Source organism: Neolamprologus multifasciatus, chromosome 20, assembly GCF_963576455.1.
Source record: "Neolamprologus multifasciatus chromosome 20, fNeoMul1.2, whole genome shotgun sequence".
Lineage (NCBI taxonomy): Eukaryota > Metazoa > Chordata > Actinopteri > Cichliformes > Cichlidae > Neolamprologus > Neolamprologus multifasciatus.
In genome coordinates, this window is record NC_140458.1 from 13066704 (window position 1) to 13080705 (window position 14002).

The 14002-nt window shown below is 41.4% G+C and overlaps 1 protein-coding gene across 1 annotated transcript in view; it reads right to left on the reverse strand.

Annotated features, from left to right (window-relative positions):
* plxnd1 (plexin D1) overlaps positions 1–14002 on the reverse strand; it is a 71972-nt gene that overhangs the window by 19383 nt on the left and 38587 nt on the right. The window contains exons 14-19 of the mRNA XM_085146534.1: positions 7923–8028; positions 6389–6528; positions 5806–5985; positions 5376–5460; positions 4920–5189; positions 1977–2126 (exon numbers count right to left, since the gene is read on the reverse strand). Coding sequence (XP_085002660.1) covers positions 1977–2126; positions 4920–5189; positions 5376–5460; positions 5806–5985; positions 6389–6528; positions 7923–8028 — 931 coding nt within the window. The remainder of the gene's footprint in view (positions 1–1976; positions 2127–4919; positions 5190–5375; positions 5461–5805; positions 5986–6388; positions 6529–7922; positions 8029–14002) is intronic.

Consider the following 14002-nt stretch of genomic DNA (forward strand, 5'->3'; position numbering starts at 1 on the left):
TAAAATAAAGGGATTGTTTAAAATGGTTTGCACTGATGAAGAAAGAGTGGCAAGAATTAAACCCCACTTCCTGGATAGTTGGCTAGGAAATGAATGGCTGGAGTCAAATTGTTGTCCCTTTTCCTGCACTACATTGTAACCCAGTAAGGTAATATCCAAAAAGGCAAAAAGAAAAAGTTGAAGGCAGAAGGTTGCAGAACACACAGTAATGAGCAGTAGATGCATTAAAACTTTTCTTTGTAACACAGAGTGAGTGGAGTGCAACAGAAGCAGTTCTTAATGAGAACACAAGTTGCTGCAAACATGCACAAGCACATCAATTTTTTTTCTCCATGGGCACAGGTGCACATATGCAGAAAAAAAAATTACACACTGTAGATTTTGAAAAATGGTCTCTCGCTGCAACGAGTCACCCAGTTCAGTCTAACCCAGATGTGACAAGAAAAGAACTTTCACTTCTGCCTTCTGATTAGTCAGCAGGGTCTCTCTGGTCCCTGCTCACATCATTCCCGCTCCTTCCCCAATCTGAACATATTTCATGAAAAGAGACGGAGATAAAAAAGCCTCCAATCCTCAGACCAAATCCTTCTTACAGTGGTCTTACTCTAACGGGGGGAAGCTGGCTCACCGGGCTCCCTCATTCTCACATTCTCTCTTGCTCTTTCTGTTCCAGACATTTATTTACTCAGACCAGCCAGAGGAGGCCTTCTTCCAGAGGTTGCAACAGCCAGGCCTGGTGTAATGGAGGGGAAAATGCCATTGTTCCATGTTCCTGTTTCGCTTGGGGTACAAAAACACTGCTTCCCCACATCCACTTCTGCAGCACTTCAGAGCCAAGCACAACACAGGCGTGCAAAAATAGATCTTCCACCAAAAGTAAGTGAAGTAACACAAATGGCCACGAGCTATGCGTCACCCCAACATGTATGCATTTATTCAAATGTGCCAGCACAAAGGAAAATGTACTTGCACTCTGTATTTATGCCCCTGTCAAATGCGCTTGCAAATCATCCTCAGTGCTCGTGTGCAGGCAGCAGACAGCCCACCCATTTGTGTTATGACATCTTATCTGACCCTTGCCCTGACTTTATGTGTTTGCTAATTGCCAGTGTTTATTCTGAGACATCCTGAGAGACAGATGGGGGTGGAGGTTTGCTTGAGCGAGCCACAGGTACACAAGGAGAGAGAGACAGAGAAGGAAGGAGAGGCTTTACTTCTATTTTTGTGTCAAAGTGGGGAAATGCTTCTTACAGTTCACCTCAACCGTGGCAGAGAACGACTAACATATGTTTTCTGAGCTATTTCAGCAAACCACTCGCAGTTTGGCTCATATTTAAATATAGATGAATGCTTTCCCCCTTAATAGAGCCCTATCAAAACAGACCAGAACGGATATCTACAGATGGGGAAGAGAGATGGGTAGGAAAAAGAGGGTCTGGTTTTATCAGGACTGCTCAGGGCTTAGCCATGTCTTGATTAGGGCATTTAATGGAGAATGAAAGAACCGGGAAAAAAAAAACAAAGACACAAGTGAAGAGTGAGATCATCGCTGACTCAGAAGTTTTTGGGATCAGTATGAGCAGTCTGTGCAATAGATGATAGATGAACTGATAAAAGATTAAAGACATGAACAACAGTTGGCAAACACACAACTATTTGTTGTGGCACAGAATGACGACTAACCACCCCCAACTGACTACTATTTCATGATGGAATGAGGAGCGACTACAACCCATTTATAATGCATGTAGAGCGGCACACTCACAAATGACTTGCAGAGCACGCATTCAGATTTTTGCAGATAAAATCCGTTTCAGTGAGCATCACAGGTGGTACAGATTCTGACTAAATGCTTGGCTTGAATGTAATATATGGTTGAAACTCTAAAATTATCGAGGTCCAGGCAGCAATATTTTCAGCACAAGTCTGGATTGTATATTTGCATGTTATAGTGTTTTACAAGGTTTACTACTTACAAAGACAGGAAGCTCCCTTTCGCTGGAGCTGGATAGTCCGTTGATAGTGCAGTGGAACAGCTGGTCATTGTGAAAAGTGATGTTGCAGGGATAGGAGCCAATCATCACTGAGTATTCCTCCGGCATCAGCTCCAGATTGCTCGGTACTTTCTGTGCCAGAAACGAATAAAAACAGCCGTCAGCCGGTCAGGAGTAAGATAGCAGAAGGGCCTACTTCGAACAAGCGCAGATAACATTCACAAAGAGATTTACCCCACACATACGTGCAGACACATAGGCATTCTAGTGTGCACGCACAGAAACCGAGCCGTGGCAGGCCTGTCATGCAGCTGTCATGCAGAGAATGGAAGGGGGAAACTCATCCAGTTTGGGCTAGAGTTCAGCTCGAAGCACAAAACATTCCCACTCCCCCTCTCACATGGCCAGAAAAGTTTCTACAAACAAACCCGATCACGGTCATCCCTGTCTGAGCCCAGAATAACATTCTCAGGGCCTTTACAGAAGCCTTTTGAAATAAGATGCATGGACAATGTTTTCCAATCAGTCTAACTCTGCTGCTTCCTTTCAAGCCTGGAATTTCACTGCTTAAATAGACACTCGTCTGATTTTACACATGAAGTGTGATTTCACTGACTCAGGACGTGTAGCACTCAGCTTATTTAAAAAGCAGCACAATATCTTCTGAGGATCTAGTGAAGGATTTTTAAATGCTTAAAAATTTATAGTAGGGATCAGGAGAACTCACTTTACAGATGGTGGGCACTGAGTTTGAAAGATTTTTATCAGGCATGACAGAAATGAAAGATGTCCTTCACTTCCAATATGGTAATTTCTTGATTTTGAAGCTTGTGTTAGGAACTAAGGCTCAGATCACTTGAACAATGCTAATTACATGTTAATCTTCATTACTTCTTCTTCTTCTTTTGGCTGGTGTCTTTAAAAGTCACCACAGTGGATCATCTTCCTCTTGCACAGCAAATCCCCTGCATGTTGCCCTACACTACATCCACGAACCTCCTCTGAGGTCTTTTTTTTAACATCCTTTGTTCAGTTTACCCACTATTACTCCTCCATCCCAACATTCCTGCTCAACCTGACCTGTCCCTAATTTTTCCCATTATTTAGTAGAGTCTCTCACATATCGGCAAAATATCTGAAACTCTTAGACTAAAGTACCCCTTTTAATATGTATAACATAAAATCTAGTTGTCTGTTCAAGGGTCACCGTGGTTCAGTGGTTAGCACTTTTACTTCAGGTCTCTTCTGCAGGTTCTGCCTATGTTTTGGTTCCTCCCCCACCAAAATCATAATGGGTCCGTGCTGTCTATGTTGGCCCAGAAGACTCATGCAAAAGAAATTCTTAATCTGAAATATTTTACTAATCAGTTAATTAAGGTTTAATGAGTAATGCAAGAAATAGTTTGTCTAGTCAGGAATGTAGAAACTTCAGTACACAAAGATCAGACACAGATGATTAAATCGGCTGTAAAAAGTCTAGCTGCATTACTTCAAGTACTTTATTTGAAAGTAGAAATCCAATCAGGAAGTCAAACTGTAATCTTGCCACAGTGAGCTTTACTGTGAAACAACAAAGAAGAATTTTAACATTCATCTTTGCGGACTAACTCCAAGGTTTGTGTATGATCGCATGACTCCTTGTGTTTCTTGTGGTTTTACTTTTTACTTTATCACAGCCCTCTCTGTAATTAATTTGCTATGTACAGTGTTATTATTACTAATAATAGACTAACCTACAAACAGAGAGACGTACAAACATATGAGCCTTTTTGTATGAAATGGCAATTTCCCTTCAATATAAGAATGACAAGTGAGGAAGTACGCGTGTGTTTATCCCCAGCGTGCTTCCTTGTTTTGATTACACCCTTAGGACACTGTTCTGTCCCCACTGCAGATTGCAGCCCCCTGGGTCTCTGTCAACAAATGCTTCCTTGAACAAACACAACACACACACATCATACACAGACACAAAAAGCATCAAGCTATCACACCAATATGTTTAAGCATATTCTAAGAAATAGATTTTTATAACCCCAATATGCACAAGATTTTCACATGGAAACTAATAGAAAAGGCCAAAACAATGGATTCCACAGGCCGAAAACAGAATAAAGGATAACAAAACCCACCCACATTCCAGCTCAGGTTCTTAATATAGGCTGGCTGGCTAACAAGCTCCCTATTAAACAAACACATTTCTCTTCAGCCTCTCTCCCCCATTCAGCTCCACCACGAGTGGAATCCACCTTCCTAAATCAAACAGGAAACAACAAATGAGTCGACCATGTAGATGGGCTGAACCCGGCACACACCGACACATAAAGAGGAAGCTGCGTTGTGTTCAAACTTTCCTGTCTGTGCAGTTAGTATGTGCATTTTTTTACGGTGTCACAGCCAGAAACCCTCTAGGGTGATGAATTCATGCAGACAGGTGCTTAGATCAGCCAGAACGTGGAACATGGGACCTCCAACTAAACAAAGCCCCCCTTCCCACTTAGACCTGCAACATTAGAAGTCAACACATTACAGGGGACAGAGCCTTTGAAGTGTTTTATATGCCTCTGGTTTATGTGAATATGAATAAAGAAACAGTCAGCTCTGTCGGCTCATAACAGTGGAAGCATTCAGGTTTACAGCGGTGATGCTTTTGAAACCACAAAACAAGCCAGAAAATAGCGTCACTAGTTCAAGGAGTAGAGTAAGTATTTCATTTTTTTCAAAGCTCGCCACATAACAACATAAAAGGCCTGATGTCTTCTGATGGTACCTTTACGTCTGACCAGCTTTTTGATGAAATAAAGTTAAAACGCAAATTATTTGTGTGGAAATGTCTGTAGGGACTGGCAGACTTCTGGGGATTTCTGGGGATCTTTTTGTAGACCAGCACAAAGTGAAGCATGAAAGTGATTGAACAGTGTCGCTCACATTGATGATGAGCGTCAGCTGCTCCCCTGAATGGTGTTTGATTAGCTTCTCCTTGTTGGCGGTGAAGAACTGAGGATCCTCCACATATTCCAAGGGAAAGTGACCTATGTGAGGTTCCTCTTCTTCTTCTTCGTCATCGGTATCAGACGAGAAAGGCCTGTCATTCGTGTAAAGGACTCCATTCAGCAAGAACTGCACTGAGGTCGGCTGGGATTGGTTGGATGGAGGAGAGCGGCAGGCAATTGTGGAGGGAGTGAGCACTTCACACTGCTGTAGAAGGACCAGAGATGACAACAGTTACTTACTTTGAACCAATAATTTATTTGTGTCTGCACATTTATGACTACATCACAGGAGAAAATAATTATTTTCTAGTGAATCCCAAGATCCCACACATCTGACTATCTGACTGAAAGTGTCAAGCAAAATAAATTAGGAAATAATTAGGATACTCACTGAATGTCCAATTCCCACCACCTGCATGGTGACACTCTGTACCAGATCAAAACCCTGGCCTGTCACTGTGATGTTCCTGCCACCACTGTGACACACACAACAGAGAGTCACATCTCAGCTGCGACAAAAAAATGTGTCAAATTCATACTGACATGCAAATACTTTGGGACCCTTCTCCAACATGAGACAGAGACAGGATAAGATAATAAAGCACACCAGTTTGAATACACTGAAAAGCCTCACATGTCCTCAAAAACATGCCACTGCCCTGTCACGCTGAAGCTGTGCAATTTAGAGAACAATAGGAAGAAGACACCGAGGACAATATTACAGTAATGACTTATGTCTGTGACTGGGAATGCGAGGAGAACTCCAAAGTATTGCATGTGGAGATTTTTAATCCTTGAGATGTGTGTGGTGGTATACGTACCTGCGGAAGCTCATTTTGGGGCGGATGGAGGTGATAGTGGGGTTCCTCTCATAGGTATATGTGGTGCTAAGCTCTGGACCCTCACAAGTTTTGTTCTCAAACTCTACACACACTGTTACTGGGTCAGTGTGTGCCTGTGAGGCAGGAGGCATGATGCATTCAATTGTTCCAGCTGTTTTCCTAATAAAAGAAAGAAAAGAAAAAAGAGGTAAACGGTGTAACCTCAGAACTTGCAATGTCTACATCTGTTTAATCCCCAAAATACTTCCAATTACAATTGAAGTCATATTGGCAGAGTTACACAGAAGTCAAAAATCTGTTTTGGAAAGCATTAGGGATACAGGTAAAGGTGCTGAATTTTATGCAGGCTTCACTGTGCAGCCTGAATAAATAATTACTGTGTAGCTGCATTTGTTATCAGCTACAGAAAAGGGTGCTATTAATATGGGCAAAGCAAAGAAAGCTATTTAAATCCTTTGTGGTTTATTGGTAAGTATTCAAAGTCACAGAGAGTTTAGAACCACTTGAAATTTGACCAGCTTAACAAAAGTTGCAGAAACTGCTTGACGAAAGTCACACTCACTTAGTGATAATGCATTCCTGTGTTGTGTTGACCTTGACTTTAACCTCGGATCCAATGTTAAGGTGTTCCCCATTGATGGTCACTTTGGTTCCTCCAGCACGCAAGCCCCGCTCCGGCTCCATGGACAGTAGCTTTGGGATCTGCATGCAGAGGAAAGATATGGGACACTAGTAACAAGAAATCACATTTATCAGTAGAAATCTGACAGCTTCTGTCACTGGAAAAGACAGGCTTAGTAAAAACTGTGTTTGTGCTCTATGATGCCTTTCTTGACAACAAATAAAATCTTTCCTTATCCTTTGAGGTTTAAATATTACGTCTTTACAGATGGACTGAGACAGCTGCTGACTATAACAATAAATTAGTGAGGAAAACTGTGAAGACAGCCCACGCTGCAGTATGTTAAAGTGCTGCTGAAGCCAACAGGCATTTAAGGCCCAAGTAGCAGGACAGCTGTACTGTACTGCGGGTAAGAAGCAATAATGTTCATGCATACGCATGAGAAACTTCATGCACACGTAATCATACATGCACAAAAGCACCTACACACAAATAAAAAGCCTCCTTGGGCGAAGATGAATATCCCTGTCCGGCTCTGCAGCTACCAGCATCAGCATTCCTGCTCTTTTCAAACTTTTTATCCCCGCCGTGAACCTCGCCTCCAGGGAAACCTCTTATCCTCACTGACAGGATTCACTTCCTCAGTGCACAGGGATGGAGCAGACCTATTGTGTATTTTTGTTTAGGAGGGGGCGTAAGAAGGCAGATGTTTCCGTCAAGAGGTTTGAGGAAGGAGATGCGGTAGAGGCACATATCCTGTCTCCAGAACTGCTTCCCCTTTCTCTCACATCTTCTCCTGCAGTAAAACACCTCCCGACACTGACCAGTTCTGAGATGGATAAGGAAGCTCAGGAGGAGGTCCAACAACAGTCCTTACTATGTTTGTCTTTCTAGATTTTAAAAAAAATCCTTATGTATCAAGAAGGGTTTCAAGATTGGGATGAATTCTCTGTGGGATGACTCACAAGGAGAGCTGTTTGTAGAAGCTCCAGAAATGACAGCCCGTTCCAGCACTGGATTGTAAAAAAAAATATCTTTGTCTATAAACAAAGAGAAACAAATGGCTTACATGGGTATTTCCACTGGGTGAATACTCTTAGAGACTGAGAGACTGTGTGGGTTGAGGTCAATTAACACAATGCTGGCCAGCTCGCCTCGTCCGGTGATGAATTCAGAGCAAGGGGACATTCCAACAATCACCGTATTTGTTTTTTCTGGCATTCAATGCTGAATGACAATGGTGCTTAGCTTACAGCTCACATGGATGTTTGAAGATTCCCACACACTAGCATTCCTCTGAATCATAAAACGCATCTGTTAACACTTAACTGACACACATGGGGAGGCTTTCCCAGTGGGGAAGGAGCAAAAAAAAAAAAAAAAAAAAGGAGCATAGATGAAGAGTGTGGAGGAAGAGGCAGATAGAACAGAAAGCAAAAACCAGCAGGAGGGTGGATATCTGGAGAATACTCACTAAATATGAGAAGGTCTCCTTTGACTTCCCCATCCCACTCTGCTCCACATCCACTTGGACAATATCGCTCCTGTTATCTGCAGCCCTCCCAGTGACACACACCAGCCTGGGGACAGAACACCACAACAGAGGATCAGTTAATAAAAGAGAACAATATGAATAACAAGCAAAAAAAATGATGCTCACAATTTTAAATCAATAAACTCATTTGAAAAAAAAAAGGAGTCGCTCAACTCAAATTGCAAGTGAGGGAAACCAATATAAGAATGAAAAAGGAGATCTCGATCTGCTAAACAAAGACACATAATTAATCTTGGGGAATAGTGTTATGAACTAATTCATCAATGCCCATTGCATTTACATAAGGGAATCCAATAAAGCCCTGGGATATCAGATATTAGGGGAAGTAAAGTTCAAAGCTCCTTAGACCAGATGTGTCTAACCACAGAGGAGATTAAGAAGCTGCCGTGGCTTGTACTCTTACCTCCTGGCTGTGATTATACCCTGTGCCATCAGTGCACACTCTACAGAGACGTCTCATATTAATGACATGGTGGTGTACTGAGGCACAGAGACCTACTGTTCTGGGACCTCACTGGGATAAATGTACCAAAGGGGGAACACAACCTTTATCGCCTCACATGATCTCCTTCCAGCTTGACACCCTGTCGGTTTATTTAGTCAGGTGCCTGCTGCTACAGTGGTTATAAATTCTCAGCTAGCGATATATGATTGACAGAGGAGACCCAGGGAATTTACATAAGTGCAGGAGCTGTGCTTAGTGTGGGAGGACCTGGCAGGACACACAGTAGATGCGGCTGGGCTGGGTCGGTCTAGGCTTGGCTGAGGTCAAGCTGTCGGGGCTTTCTAAATATCAAGCCTTAAACAAAGTGACATGTATTCTGTTTTCATCTAATTTAAGCCCAGACTCTCAGCAGCATATAATAACCCTAATTAAAACAATTTTTCATAAGCCGGAATAGGTGTTAAAAGGAAACTAAAATAACCTGCAGTACCAACCATCTGTTGATAACAGGGTCTACATTCATGCTCATTAATTACAGAAGCATCAGGTAAAGAATGCCATTACACTCAAATTACACTCCTGTCAGTTATGTGGCATAAGGGCAGACGTGCACCTGTTTTGAGAAAAAAAGCATCGCTTCACATGCTCTAATTTAGAGAGGAAAGAAAAACAAGGACAAACAAAATGAAACATGACTATTCACAGGATCAAGCCTGAGGGAAATAAGAGAAATTGGAGCCTGAATCAGTCTCAACTTGCAGGGTAGCTTCAGGCTGGGAACTAAACTGTTATCAAAACTGTACATCATATTATATGATGTTTGCTATTGAACCATAATGTTGAGGATAATTCTGCAGAGCAAAGACACAAAGTAATTTTTTCCTGTGAAGTACAACACAAAGGGTTTTCTCGGCAGATAGATGCTATGATGAAGTCAGCCTGTACCATTTAAACTGAAAGTAGGTGTGTCTCATAGTTTCAGGAAAGAGTTTAGAAAACGTTCTCGTGGCTGTATAAGCCAACGCATTAAAGTATGATGAAAACCCATGAAGGCAAAATGTGAAATGGAAATATTTGATGCGACATGTTGAAAAATGTCAGAAAATTGCAACAAAAAAAATGTCCCAGCATGTCCAAATCTATAATAAATACACTAAATATTAATCTTCTCCTTTTGGCTGCCCCTTTAGGGGTCGCCAAAAGGAGAAGATGTGCCTCCATGTCACTCTATCCATGTCATCCAGTCACACCAACCCCCTGCATGTGGGAGTTGGTGTCTCTGTGGTCTTCCTCTTTTCGGCTGCCTGGCAATTCCATCTTGAACAGCCATTGTCCAATATATCCACAATTCTTTCACAATCTGAACATGTCAAAACATTTTAACATTGCCTTCAAACCTGCTCAATCTAAGCTGTCCCTCATCATCCCCATTATTTTTTTAGTGCCTCTCACATATTCTAAAACTATCTTTAATCCTGAGTTGAAATTAACCCTTATAATGTCTATAACATCAGGTTAAGTTGCTTTTTCAAGGGTTAGACAGCATGGTGGCCTCTCTACCTTTGTCTATGAACCACTCAGTTTGAGCCATCCTGCTCTCCTTTCTAATCCTGTATATCCTGGTCACTCCCAATGAAAATCTCAACCATTCTTAACCTTTTCAGCTCTGCCACCTTCAGCTCCTCCTGTTCTTTTGTTATTACTACCATCTTAAAACCACACATCATAGCGGGTCTCACTGCCTTCTTGGAAACCTTTCAGTTTACTCTGGCTGCTATCCTTCTTTTACAAATCACCCCTGACACTCATCACCACCCACTCCACCCTGCCTGAACTCTCTTCTTCACCTGTCTTGTACACTGTCCATTGCTTTGGATCCTCTCATTGAACACACTCTGTAATATATTGACTTTACACTGATAAAACACTGTAAAAAAAAACACCAACAATATCTTCACATTAGAGAAGCTGGAGCCAGGAAACTGCTGCCATTTTTGTTTACAAAAATTTACTTAAACAATTAACAGAATTATCAAAACAGATGTTGAATAATTTGGAATCATTTCCTGTTGATTGACTAATCAATGCAGCTCCACTCGAAGTATATAACAATAACTTCTTATGGCATAATTAAATTTCCACCAATTAACTCAAATGAATTATTTTTAATCTTCTGCTAAATTAGACTCTTGCCAGTTACAAGACAATTAACTTCTCAGAGCTAGTGTGGCAGCAGTGACAGTATTTGCTATATATCCCACAGTGCCAAATGAAACAGTGCAGAAGAAAACTATGCAGCCTCCAGCATACACAATGCATGTTGCAACACTTCCATGTTTAATTTTTAGATATGTACCAACGTGTCTAATGTTCCAACGATGTGCAATCAGATAAAAAAGCATAGAAGTAGACTTTTGCAAGATATGCAGATAATGTGGTGTGTGCATGAGGGTGTATGCTGGACGTGATGTTGATGTGGTGTGATTCTACTCAAAGGACAGGCAGACTCCCTGCAGGAGCGCACAGGGCCTGGGCTGACCCCTGCTCTATATTCCAGCATTGCCCCACTGTGGAGATATTACAGTCGGGAGGGCAACATTTGTTCTAGCACTGAGATGTCTCTAATCATTTCCCTCGAGTGGCTGCAAAATCATCAACAATCCAGTCCGTATGTGTCTGGATACAAGTGTTTTCTGGGGCCGAGCTAAATGGACACAGCGACGGCCACTCAAGGTTCGTATGAAAATGATGAAAAGGAAGGGCAGCATGGAGGACCTGAGCCAAACATCAAGTGAAGCACTTCAATAAATGAGGTGTGCTTAGACTGACTGTGCCATTAATTAACATGTTGACACCGGGTGAGAAGAGCATAGCCTCTCCAGTGCTGCACATTTTCCTTTTGGCACACAGATGTGAACTTTCACCTTTCAGCACACGGGCAGACACCTGTCTCAACAGTCGTGGTAAATGAGGTCACATGCACAGGTGTGTGTATGCTGATGAGTAGGCTGTGTATATGAAGAGAGTGATAGTGGTCTAATGAATGAGGGGAATTTGAAGCAGACCTTCCTGATTCAGGGGTGTGGTGTGAATAGCTTTACATTGTACCTCAAAATTAAGTTGTGAAGGTGATGAGACAGGATCACTAATCAATCACCGGAGTGCCCCACAAAGAAGAAGTAGAAAAATGTCGGGTTTCGCATGCATGCGCGTGTCTGTGCAAGTCAAATGTGCTGACACTGTCAGACGCACTGATGTGTTATGATTTGTCAGTGCCACTTCCAGCAATGATGATGTGCTGTCACAACAACCAGCCTTTGGAGCCAATAAGGAATGACAACATGGGATGAGCTCACCCCGGAGTGAAACGTGATTCGTTGTTTTCTACATGTGTGGTTTGGGGGGAATGTGTCAGGCAGTTGGAGTGACAGGTAAGACCCGCAGGTCACCCTAGAACTGGTCTTAATACAATGATTGGCTTCAGTGGAGCAAGACCAGATAAACAGTTCCATTCAAGGAACATTACAGATACGGAATGAAAGTTCGGATGTAATTGTCGAGTTACTGACTTTTCACTGAGTTCTGCTAGAGTCGGAGTCGGGCTCCTTCTGTCTCCATGGTGACAATGTGACGATTCCTGAGCTTTGGAGGGGTGGTGATGGAGCCATTTAAAATGAGAAGTGTGCTGCATAATAATATTTGTGAAAATTAGCCTCATGAATGCATGAAAACTGAGCCACACGTGGACAGTTGGTATTTTAATTTCATGATTGGTGGGCCTATATAAAGCAGATCTAATCACTGTCACAGAGATCTGTGATGGTGATTAATTAACAAGAGGAAGTTTATAAACTGCCCCCTCTTGGATTGTCTTTAAATAAAAGTTGGTCAAGCACAAATTAAAAAGTATGGATTTCCTCTGCTGCCTTTGATGGTCTATTTCAATTTCTTTTCTTTGTAGCACGCCAAATAATTGACCATTTTCCACCCGACCTCCTAGATGTTTGAACTAGGGTTATCTGGCCTGGGATCAAAAACTTTTACGTTGCTTTCATTTATACATTTGGCATGTATACAATGAATCCATCTCTATCACTTTCATGTGCTCTGGCTAATCTGTAGGTATCTAGAAATTAAAAACATTTTGCAGAAGAAAAGATAAAACCATTTTCAGTGCATTCTTTTTTCTGAGAATTTGAGACTCAGGTGTACTTTATATTTCTAGTTGTCGCTAAAATGGCTTCGAGCCTTTATAAACACCTAGAGAGCTGCTGGGCAAACTGTTTCTAACTCGTCACCCTGAGATTACCTACATTTCTTTCTTTTTTAAAAAACTCTTGTCTTATTGTGCAAAATTCTTAAGTCTGCCCTTATTTCTTTAAATTTTGCTTCCAAGGAACCAAACTATAATGTAATGTTTTTAGCAGGCTTTGTGAAATCTTCTCTTTACACATTAGCTGCTTTTTATTCATTTTAACACTGACCTATGAGACATTCAAGCATAAAAAAAGCAAAGAGCCTATTTTAAATTGTGTCTTCAGACACTCTGTTACAAGAAGTTGGTTGTAAAAAATGATTTTTTTGTCAATTTTTAAAAATTTGAGCTTACAAAAATATTGAAGCTAACACAATTTGACAGGCAAAAAAAAAAACATTTTCAAGAACAAGCTGATTTCTAAAGCGACGTTAGACAGAAAATATCTGGAAGTATCTGAGAGTGATGTGCAGCGTTTCCTTAAAAAATCTGAAGAAACTGAACAAGTAGAGAACAACAGAAGAAGTATCAGGCCTGCAAAATGATTTTCAGCAGATGAGCAGCATCTGAAAGTCATGTTCTCAAGAAATAGGAAAAAGAAAACAGGACCCAAGAGATGCATCTGGACTTTCAGTTCATTAAGCTACTGTTCGCTGAAGCCTCTGTTCGCTGAGAACAAATCTCATGAAGCCCATAAGACCGGTTCCAATTTTGAAATTTGGTTCAAATTGTCAAAAATATGTATCGAGAAAGTCAGGAGAGGGGCTCTGTCGTGGTTTAGCCTGTATTTCAGCCAGTAGTGTTACTTACAAAAGTAATCCAAAGAACAGCTTTGGATGTCTTTAAGGAACTGTTGGGAACTATTCCTGAAAACTATTGAAAAAATATCAGGAAACTTGCTTAAGAGAGTTTAGGCTGTGGGGGAGCAAAAACATGCTTGTCTCTGGAGTCTTGGACTAAATAAGAATACCTGAAGAGAACCCATGCAAGCACAGAAAAAAAATGTAAACTTTACATACAAAAAGCACCAGCCCAGTCCATCGTAGGGCCAACACAGAGACTAGAGATGTGCTAGAGACTTCGTTTCTAATAAGACATTTGCATTCTCATGTGTACCTATAACAGGTGATGTCTAAAAAAGTTTGATGTTGCAGTCGATGTCTGAAAATGGCTTCTGTTTAGATAAATATGCTTACATGAATATTCTTTCCCACCTGGATTAGAGGTTTTTCAATATAGAAAAAAATATTTCCCAAAATCTTTTAAAGCATGGCACCCGTTTACTACTTTTTCATACTT